At 45.4% G+C, this 10,965-nt stretch overlaps 1 protein-coding gene across 3 annotated transcripts; it reads right to left on the bottom strand.

Annotated features, from left to right (window-relative positions):
• Positions 1-257: 257 nt before the first annotated feature.
• Positions 258-5,197, bottom strand: LOC119336130 (shaggy-related protein kinase alpha-like). Of its 3 annotated transcripts, none has more exons than XM_037608155.1 (13): positions 4,874-5,197; positions 3,535-3,789; positions 3,360-3,452; positions 2,989-3,045; positions 2,611-2,883; positions 2,441-2,515; positions 2,216-2,272; positions 2,003-2,143; positions 1,505-1,555; positions 1,328-1,423; positions 1,168-1,251; positions 827-929; positions 258-703 (listed from the first exon to the last, which is right to left on the bottom strand). In XM_037608155.1, exons 1-13 carry the CDS (start codon positions 4,931-4,933, stop codon positions 642-644), a joined length of 1,407 nt encoding a protein of 468 aa, XP_037464052.1. In that variant the 5' UTR covers positions 4,934-5,197; the 3' UTR covers positions 258-641. The 3 variants fall into 3 exon arrangements, with proteins under 3 accessions (XP_037464052.1, XP_037464046.1, XP_037464057.1); XM_037608149.1 differs by having other exon boundaries at positions 2,989-3,048; positions 4,874-5,195; XM_037608160.1 differs by lacking the exon at positions 4,874-5,197 and adding an exon at positions 4,780-4,870 and having other exon boundaries at positions 2,989-3,048.
• Positions 5,198-10,965: the final 5,768 nt, after the last annotated feature.

Here is a 10,965-nt window from a genome sequence, read left to right as displayed (position 1 = left end):
TGAGGTTTCGTTGAGCTACCACACTACACTTACACTTGTCACCCATCTCCCCTTTCTGCAGATCGCACCGGAAAGGAAGCCTCGGTTGGCCAGATAAATAAACAATTTGCATCACCATATTCATACCGGAGGCACTTGTTTTAAATGGAGCCAGTTTGATTGTCAATACCACTACCAGATCTGGTGATCTGTAGGAGTACTTCGATTGCACTTGCATAGAAGCAATGCATGTATAATTATGCTGGCCTTGATGGTCGAAAGCGAATCCCATATCAATACGAAGAATATCCACCATGAATGCCTCAGATATGGGATTCGAATTTGAATCCCATATCAATACGAAGCGTGACATCATCATTTTCATGCTTCACTGAGAAAATTCTGAAAGCTGGAAACGAGCAAACATACTATTCTTTCATCAAACGACATAAACACATACACTTAAAACAGGGGCCCACAGCAGTGTGTGTCTGGGCCCTGGGCACATGCCCGTGGTTGCCCTTCTCTAGCTCCAGGCCGGGCTGGGCCGGCCGGAGAATCTACTCCAGATCAATCCACCAGACATTTGGATATGCTCGCGGTGTTCCGTCTCCGCCCTTAAGGTGGCGGCAAGAAATAACGCTTCTCCGGCCGCCACTTCTTCACTTCCTCATATGTTCGGGAATGATCCGGTGGAGCAGCTCAACAGGGAGGCCTTCTAGCTCTGCAGCACAACATGTCCATGGGTTGTATCAGGTTAGCGTAACAAAAAGCTCAACAGCACGGTGTAGTTTTTAGTTTTTACAGTTCAAAACAATTGCAGAGTCTATGTATGGTTATTATTTACCAGCTCCCGAGAAGTTGAACAATGGTGGTAATGGCCGTCCATTTGGCAAGCAGGTCTTGGGATCCCGCAGTTCATCGAAGAACGGATGGGCACAAGCATCAACCTGCAAAAATGTCTTAGTCAGAATAGCACTCGTCTTTTTCAAGGATGTCTCTTCTTCATTCATGAATTTAGTAGGGCTGTGATTCATAGATGCCAGGACAACACAACACTCTTCTTAGAAGCAATCAAATTGTACTTTAGCTAGAGAAAAAAGTAGAACTTAGCATTAGAAAGCAATGAATCTGTGCTCATTTGTTCCTAGCTTGGTTCAAATAGCACAAGGATAAAACCATTCTTACAGCTGTGCAGCGCAGATTTGGTGAGTACTGAAGTAGCCTTGACACAAGATCAACTGCTTCAGGTGGCATGCGCTTACCAAAAAGCTGCGTGCGGACGAAAATTAGGTTAGCAGGTTACAGAGGTCTCGGCTAACTGAATACATATAGAGAGGTTACTAACCTTGTGCCAGGGATGAGCTTTTATCTGAGGGAACTTGAATTCAGAGTAGTTTGGGTTCATGCATCTGATTTCTTCTCTTGTTGGGGTACCCAAAATCTAGAATAGGGATAAGGAATGATGACTTCAGCTTACTGATCTTAATTACTGGACTTTAATGGTTTGGCGGGGGATACAAACCTTTATAATTTCAACCAACTGATCAACGCCACTTTCTCCAGGAAACAGAGGCTGCAATTTCCCCCCAAAAGAAGAGAACTCAACAAAAAAGTCCAGCTCATGTACAGAAAAGAGATTGTCGACAGGAAAGTAATTATCAACTTGATTTTTCCATGAAAGTATTAGCCCTCTAAAGTGAAGCAACTTCAAATGAATTTGATAACATATGCGTAATTTAACAGAGCTTGATTTGTGCAGTAGTATTTGCTTATCAAAATATGTTCAATGATATGATACGAGGCCTTCTAGATGTTGCTGATCACACTCTAATGTTGAGAAACTCCACTGTTCTTGTGACTAAATACTATTACTTTCAGCTATAAAAGGAGTAATACGGTCTATAATGATAAACAAAAATTAATTGTCCTCAAAAATCAAGTGATCTTGTTCAAGTAAGCATAACTTCAACTAATGAACTTGGCTGCAAGAAAACTGAGCTTCTAGAATGAGACTCTATACCTGGCCAATCAGAAGCTCAGCTACTACACAACCAACAGACCAGATATCAATTGCTGTGGTGTACTCTGTAGCTCCAAATATTAGTTCAGGAGCCCTATAATACCGCGAGCAGATGTATGAGATGTTTGGCTCTCCAGGGGCCTGAAATCGAGCCATGTACTGTCAAATACATGTCAAAACACAAGACCAAGAAAATAAGTGACAAAGGCATACCAGTTTTTTAGCACTCCCAAAATCACAAAGCTTAAGTTGATGCGTATGAGGATTGACCTGGAAGATCAATCCATTGCAGTTAGTTGATCATTACTTATGATACAATCAAATAATATTTTAAAATATTGCAGGCAGTCATCATTGGAGGAGGGAACCTGCAAGCATGCAATGATACTGCACGGTTCAAGCAAGAAGATATGTCTAATAAAATTTTAATGAACTTACCAACAGATTTTGCGGCTTAATATCTCGATGGCATACACCAACAACACGATGGATATATGCAAGGGCCCGGCACATCTATGCAAAGATGGAACAACAAACAACTTCTTGAGCATCACCGAATATAACTCTTTGAAAGAATATATAAACTACAATGGAACATCTTCACAAACCTGATATGCATACAGCTTAACATATAGTATGGGTACACGCTGGTTCAGCCGACAATAATATTTGGCAACACGATAAACTGTCTCCGAGACATATTCAAGTACAAGGTTTAGGTACACTTCACCCCTCTCAGTTGTCGAAAAGAAGTGATGCTTTAGCTGAACTACATTTGGATGGTCAAGTAACTGCATTGTTTGCAGCTCTCTGTTCTTATATCTCTTATCCTGCAGCACCTTCTTAATGGCAACAGTTTCTCTAGTTTCCAAGCACTTAGCCTGTTGTACCAGATATTATCAATGACTTCAACGCCCAGCATTAGAAATATTCACTAACAGAAACTGTAGTGATATACAAGGGCAAAAGACGGCAAATTAACACACCTGATATACTACACCAAACGAACCAGTCCCAACGACGCGCTCTGCCATGTATGAGACCTTCTGTAAAACAGTTGGAGTATTAGTATTATCATTACTGGGTCGTCCAATGTTCTGAGGAATAAATGCAGTAGTACAAAGTTACAAACATTCCAGAGAATAGTTTGAAGCTACAATACTCAGCCATCAGGAAAAAAAATGCTGTATATGCCCATAAATGGTGTCATAGTGCAAAATTCTACCAATAAGGGTTCCCGAGAACAAATAAACTCAGTCCATGGACCATACAAAGGTTTCCAATATGGAAATACTGCATCTAGAATCCGGCAGTAGAATATGCATGAGAGTAGCAAAGATACTGATCAAGGTATCACCTGCTTTGGCTTCCCATTTTGACCTCCTATTGTTGTCACAATGATCTGGCCAGCTTCTGTTCCATTTCCATCAACGGTAACCCCTTCAGCATCCTATAGTCAGAAAGCCATCACATAAACAGCAAAAGAAGAAATGGCATCAGGTCAACAAGTCATGGGCGGAGAATCAAAATACCTTATCATTATTACGGCCATCAACTTTATCATCGCTTATTGTCATATCATTCATTCCTTTCGGAAGATCTGCACCCGTTTCTTCAGCTTTAGCAGGATTCATACTAGTAGATGTGCTTGCCTCAGCATTTCTATGAGATGATGATGATTCTTGGTCTAGATGCATAGGTTTGTCATCAGATAGATGTGGTTGAATGACAATATCGCCCAATCCATCCTGATCAAATTTTGGCCTTTTTGAGCCAGAGTCACCACCCTAACAACAACAATATTTGCAAATAAGTATTCACAACTGGAGAAGCATAGAGAGGCTAAAAGGAAACTTCAATTTAGCAATCACAAAAATTAATAGATCTTGCGACGATGGAGGCCATTTTCTAGCAGTCCCAAGCAATAACCAACAAACTGCATCCATCAAACTTTTCCACCAATCAAGAATTACACATACCAATATCTTTTAACAAACTATGCATTCCATTTTTAATGTTTGTAATGTTGGGTACTCCCTCCATCCCGTAATATAAGAGCGTTTTTGACACTTATATTATGGGACAGAGGGAGTAACTCATAAAGCCCATATCCACAAGAAGACTTCTAAAGCTGCTCCACAGAGCATGCTTTCTTTTTCTTCGAAAAGGAGGTTGGAACCGTAAGCAAAAAGGATCCAGCGGCAATAGTTATATGGTAAGCCAATTCCCGGTCAATCCATGTAGATAACTATTTTCGCGTGAATGACCGATGAATTGAACAAGCTACCAAACAACTATCAGAGTAGAAATGGAGCATCAAATATCTTCATGAACCTATAAAATGGCTGGCCTGAACTCCTAGCTCGGTTCTTGCGACTTTCTTTTGCATATGAATGCTGGCACTCTGCGGTTCCATCATCTTTACAATAGTGGAATCCAGCCTTGCAGTCGTTTGAGGGCAAAAATGAACCTATAAAATGGATGAATCGGGCTTATTCGGAAATAAAAATTTTACGGTGCTAAAGCATTATTAGCGACTAAAAAATGCTAGCATCGTTTTCATCGCACACGTCAAACAAAAGCAGAAGCAAACCGCCACCTTTAAAGCGCACCTAGCTGAATGCCAAATCCGACGAAAGCAAACTGAAGCATTTTCCACCTGACAGCGCAACATGCATTTTTTTAATTTTTTTCGCCCAATAGCAACTAATCAAGCCAACGAATGAACCACGATGCTGCTGCTCGAGCAAGACTAGGAAAATCGCGCAAAAACGAACCAGCGCCACGGTTTCCATGTCATTGATGGCGAATGCAGCTGCGCCGCGAATCGCTGGCCGGGGGAAGGGGCGGGGACAGATCGAGCATGCGCACCGGATCGGAGACGGAGGAGCGGCCGGAGGCGATGCTCTTGAGCCGCCGCATCATATGCATCCTCCTCCGCGGGCGCCGGCTGCCGCGGCTGCAAACCCTAGCACCGTCCCTCCGCCGTCTGCGAAGCGGCCTCGCCGCTGCCGGAGGCGGCGATTGGTGGAAGGGGGGACGGCGGCGGCGGCGGCGGCGGCGAGGCCCTAGAAGCCTCTGGGAGCTTCGGGGGTCGTCGGCGCGGGGGGGAGGCCCGGGGCCCGGGGGCGTGAGGTGAATTTTTTTGGAGGGGTGGGAAACGGAGGAAGGGGAGGGACGCAGCAAGGGCTCGCCTCGCTACACCACTAGATTGCTCGCTGCTTTTTTTAGCTTTCTGACTCTCCCTCTCTCTCCTCTCTCTTCCGGATGCTGCTCCCCGAAATGGCATAGTTTTGGAGATCCTCGGCGTCCTGGATTCTGCTGTAAATTTCATGACATGGGTTTGAGTTTCAAATGCTTCCATTTAATGCCAGATGCAATGTGGTACGGCTGTATCTCTGAGATGGGTCAGTCAATGTAACATGGAGTAGCAGAAACCAAATAGTACTTCAGCAAGGAAAAATATTCCTTTACGTTTTTATGTTTATGTTTGCGACTTCCTATAATCTTTCAATCGTAATTTATGTTTTATTTTGCTTTTGCCTACAACCGAATCTTCCATACACTTGTGCTTTTAAATTTCTTTATTTATATTAAGTAGCAAAGCTAATGAGATTGATAACCTCACTAGTTTTGTTGGGGGCCAAAGTAGTATTTTTTTGTGTGTGCAGATGTTTGATCGTTAGCTGTGAACACAAGGTCATATTGGTTGGAGGGGAGGATATATGTGGCAGGTATGTGCACGGGGCATGCAGATTGTGGTCGCCGATGTGCGCCAAGATTTGATATTTGTTTGTGTATATAGCGTTTTCATCTTGTATAATAGTTCGTATATGTCGGTAATGCAATGTATATCAAAATTGTATAACTTTTCTTGTGAGGTCGCATAATTGTTCATGTGGGGCAGGTTAATGTACGATAAGTGAATCTAACCTAAACAAATATAAGCCGCAAGGAAAACAATTCATTTACATCATATACATAGGTTGCTTTTGGTCTTGGTCCCTGTCTGTTCTTTTACTTCGCTAGCATTTTACAGGAAATGCAACCATGGAGGAAGATTTCTTATTCTTCTTGTGTACTTGAGAAGATCAAAGGAATCAACAACACCACTCCACTTCTATCGAAGATTCGCCGAAAAGATTGGTTGTACTTATATATTTCTTGTCCATAATTGTTTGTTCTTGTACAACAGTTTGTAAATGACAATGCTTCACAAATCTCGTCACTCGTCGTTTTCTTTTGAGTATTCTTGATTCAAGTGCTTTCTTTGGTTTGTAGTCGCTATACGTTGGATATATTAAGTTGATGTGGTCTAAAATAGTACGATCTTGAATCTTGCAAGGGGAATAATACAGCTATGTGTGTTGATATGTTTGGAAAAATAAATTGGTTTAAGTTACACAGGATGAAACATAATATTTGTTTCATTTCATGACAGACTAGAATTACATTGCCCTAGGTTGTTTATGTTAGAAGGGAATAGAGATGGATTGGTAGAATATGATTGATGTTTATTGCTTTAGTCTCGTGGGCATATATATAGGAGTACAATGATCAACTTGGAGTACAAGACAATACAGGACAAATCCTAGTCTATTCTATACTTCCTAATAATCATATACTCAACATCCCCCCATAGTCACAACGGTAGCGACGCAGACGGTGAGACTGAAGAAGAATCAGAAAGCAAGCTGACTGACACCCCTGAGGGAGTCCTGGACTAGGGGGTCCTCGGGCGTCCGGCCTATTTAATATGGGCCGGACTGATGGGTTGTAAAGATGAAGGAAGAAGACCACCTCCGGTGTCCGGTTAGGACTCCTGTATGCATGAACGGCAAGATTGGGTGTCCGGATATGCTATTTCCTTTCTCTGTAAACCGACTCTGTGCAACCCTAGGCCCCTTCGGTGTCTATATAAACTGGAGGGTTTAGACCGGAGGCGGGATCATAATATTCATAGTCTAGACAAGCTAGGGTTTAGCCATTACGATCTCGAGGTAGATCAACTCTTGTAACCCATATACTCATCGAATACAATCAAGCAGGACGTAGGGTTTTACCTCCTTTAAGAGGGCCCGAACCTAGGTAAACATTGTGTCCCTTCGTCAATTGTTACCATCGATCCTTAGACGCACAACTTGGGCACCCTTACTCGAGATCTGCCGGTTTTGACACCGACATTGGTGCTTTCATTGAGAGCTCTAATGTATTGTCAACAAAAGGATTGATGGCGCGCCTCTTCATCAACGATGATGCTGTGTCCAGGAGACTTTTCTCCCTGGATGGGTCTTTGTGTTCGGCGGCTTCGTGCTACGTGCTGACTCGGTCGGTCACCTTGATCAGGTCGACAGTTACGCCCCCGGTCACTAGATCAGGTTTGGGAACTTGAATTATGTCGCTGATATCCGAGGAGATCTGATCTTCGAGGGGTTCGCGGCCCCGACTGCCGCTCCCCACCCTCATGAAGAGGGCCCTTCGGATCCACTATCAGATCCCGTCCAGGGGTCAATGTTCACACCTGCCTCGGCCTTAGATCCGGGGCAGATTGTGTTGTCCGGCAATGAGAGGATCAACCCCACCAGACTCTATCCTATCATGGAACTCTCATCCGGAGACCCAGATGCGATCGCGTCGTTGGTAAACCCGGAGTCAAACGGGACTCTCCCAGTCATCGGAGAGTCGGACTCGTCTCTGGGTGGTAACTTTGAACGGTCGAGGTCTGCATCCATCTTGATCGATCTAGTGCCCGGCCACACAGATCCGTAGACTCATATCCACCTTTCGCTCTTAGACGAAGCACTGGGCTTAATACAATCCCTCGCCATTACGGAAGCCTTGCCTCCAAACTACACCTAGCACAGGCTGGGGGCTGAGGTTGGGGAATTTTATACCCCACCCACCACCCACTTAATAGCCACTATCGACGATTTAATTAACATGCTAGACTACGCCTCCAAAGACATCGACGGCATGGACGATGATGTCGACGTCGAACAAAGCCAAAACCCGCCTATCACTGGGCGCTGGACGGCCACTTCTACCTACGATGTATACATGGTGGACACTCTTGAGATGAAGGACGATGATGGCACTCGAGATCCAAGCAAGGACAAGCCCGTCGATGAACCACCAAAGCGCCGGCGCCAGCGGCGCCGCTCACGATCGCGTCGGGAAAAGGATAGTCATACCGACACCGGAGATAATGAAACTCCGGAAAACGCTGAAGACCATGACCACCCCGTTGAACCCACATCTGATCAGGACGAGAGGGAGGAGGGTCACTACAGCCCCGAACACGTTGATCACGAGGACTCGGAAGACAGCAACTACTTACCTGCCTCCGAGGAGGATGTGAGTGTTGGGGATCGTTGCAGAAAATTAAAAAAAATCTACGCATCACCAAGATCAATCTATGGAGTCATCTAGCAACGAGAGAGATAGGAGTGCATCTACATACCCTTGTAGATCGCGAGCGGAAGCGTTCAAGAGAATGGGGTTGATGCAGTCGTACTCGTACTGATCCAAATCACCGAAGATCCTAGTGTCGAATGGACGGCACCTCTGCGTTCAACACACATACGGAGCGGAGACGTCTCCCACGCCTTGATCCAGCAAGGAGGAGGGAGAGGTTGAGGAAGAGAGCTCCAGCAGCAGCATGACAGCGTGGTGGTGGTGGAGAGGCAGTACTCCGGCAGGGCTTCGCCAAGCTCTTAACGGAGGAGGAGAGGTGTTGGGAAGGGGAGGGGCTGCGCCTTGGATGTGGTGTGCAGCCCTCCCCTCGCCCCTCTATTTATAGGGGAAGGGGGAAGGGGGCCGGCCCCCTCTAGATGAGATCTAGAGGGGGAGGCCAAGGGGAGGGGGCTTGCCCCCCAAGCAAGGGGGGCGCCCCCTCTAGGGTCCCCCCCCCAACCCTAGGCGCATGGGCCCAAGGGGGGTGCGCCCAGCCCTCTAGGGGCTGGTTCCCTGCCCACTACAGCCCATGAGGCCCTCCGAGAGAGGTGGCCCCTCCTGGTGGACCCCTGGAATCCCTCCGGTGGCCCCGGTACAATACCGATAAGCCCCCGAACTTTTCCGGTGACCGTATGACAACTTCCCACATATAAATCTTCACCTCCGGACCATTCCGGAACTCCTCGTGACGTCCAGGATCTCATCTGGGACTCCTAACAACATTCGGTAATCACTTACAAGTATTCCTAATAACCCTAGCGTCACCGAACCTTAAGTGTGTATACCCTACGGGTTCGGGAATCATGCAGACATGACCGAGACAGCTCTCCGGCCAATAACCAACAACGGGATCTGGAAACCCATGTTGGCTCCCACATGTTCCATGATGATCTCATCGGATGAACCACGATGTCGAGGATTCAAGTAATCCTGTATACAATTCCCTTTGTCAATCGGTACATTACTTGCCCGAGATTCGATCGTCGGTATCCCAATACCTCGTTCAATCTCGTTACCGGCAAGTCACTTTACTCGTCACATAATGCATGATCACGTGACCAACCACTTGGTCACATTGAGCTCATTATGATGATGCATTACCGAGTGGGCCCAGAGATACCTCTCCGTCATACGGAGTGACAAATCCCAGTCTCGATCCGCGTCAACCCAACAGACACTTTCAGAGATACCTGTAGTATACCTTTATAGCCACCCAGTTATGTGTGACGTTTGGTACACCCAAAGCACTCCTATGGTATCCGGGAGTTACACCCAAAGCACTTGACATTAGAAAAGCTCTAGCAAACGAACTACACGATCTTGTGCTATGCTTAGGATTGGGTCTTGTCCATCACATCATTCTCCTAATGATGTGATCCGTTATCAATGACATCCAATGTCCATAGTCAGGAAACCATGACTATCTGTTGATCAACGATCTAGTCAACTAGAGGCTCACTAGGGACATGTTGTGGTCTATGTATTCACACATGTATTAGATTTCCGGATAACACAATTATAGCATGAATAATAGACAATTATCATGAACAAGGAAATATAATAATAATCATTTTATTATTGCCTCTAGGGCATATTTCCAACAGTCTCCCACTTGCACTAGAGTCAATAATCTAGTTACATTGTGATGAATCGAACACCCATAGAGTTCTGGTGTTGATCATGTTTTGCTCGCGGAAGAGGTTTAGTCAACGGATCTGCGACATTCAGATCCGTATGCACTTTGCAAGTATCTATGTCTCCATCTTGAACATTTTCATGAATGGAGTTGAAGCGATGCTTGATGTGCCTGGTCTTCTTGTGAAACCTGGGCTCCTTGGCAAGGGCAATAGCTCCAGTGTTGTCACAGAAGAGAGTGATCGGCCCCGACGCATTGGGTATGACTCCTAGGTCGGTGATGAACTCCTTCATCCAGATTGCTTCATGCGCTGCCTCCGAGGCTGCCATGTACTCCGCTTCACATGTAGATCCCGCCATGACGCTTTGCTTGCAACTGCACCAGCTTACTGCCCCACCATTCAAAATATACACGTATCCGGTTTGTGACTTAGAGTCATCCAGATCTGTGTCGAAGCTAGCGTCAACGTAACCCTTTATGACGAGCTCTTCGTCACCTTCATAAACGAGAAACATATCCTTAGTCCTTTTCAGGTACTTCAGGATATTCTTGACCGCTGTCCAGTGTTCCATGTCGGGATTACTTTGGTACCTTCCTACCAAACTTACGGCAAGGTTTACATCAGGTCTGGTACACAACATGGCATACATAATAGACCCTATAGCTGAGGCATAGGGGATGACACTCATCTTTTCTCTATCTTCTGCCGTGGTCGGGCATTGAGCCGAGCTCAATTTCACACCTTGCAACACAGGCAAGAACCCCTTCTTGGACTGATCCATATTGAACTTCTTCAATATCTTATCAAGGTATGTGCTTTGTGAAAGACCTATGAGGCGTCTCGATCTATCTCTATAGATCTTGATGCCTAATA

This window comes from Triticum dicoccoides, chromosome 1B (genome assembly GCF_002162155.2).
Source record: "Triticum dicoccoides isolate Atlit2015 ecotype Zavitan chromosome 1B, WEW_v2.0, whole genome shotgun sequence".
NCBI classification, from domain to species: Eukaryota; Viridiplantae; Streptophyta; class Magnoliopsida; order Poales; family Poaceae; genus Triticum; species Triticum dicoccoides.
This window is presented reverse-complemented; position numbering and strand designations above follow the sequence as displayed.

What these genes read in the sequence shown, in the direction of transcription:
- LOC119336130 (XM_037608149.1), bottom strand. Translation starts at nt 4,933, where the DNA reads ATGCATATGATGCGGCGGCTCAAGAGCATCGCCTCCGGCCGCTCCTCC. An exon ending in AAAATGGGAAGCCAAAGCAG is followed by an intron (nt 3,049 to 3,359) that starts GTGATACCTTGA and finishes ACTGTTTTACAG; the next exon opens with AAGGTCTCATACATGGCAGA. An exon ending in CTGAGCTTCTGATTGGCCAG is followed by an intron (nt 1,556 to 2,002) that starts GTATAGAGTCTC and finishes GGGAAATTGCAG; the next exon opens with CCTCTGTTTCCTGGAGAAAG.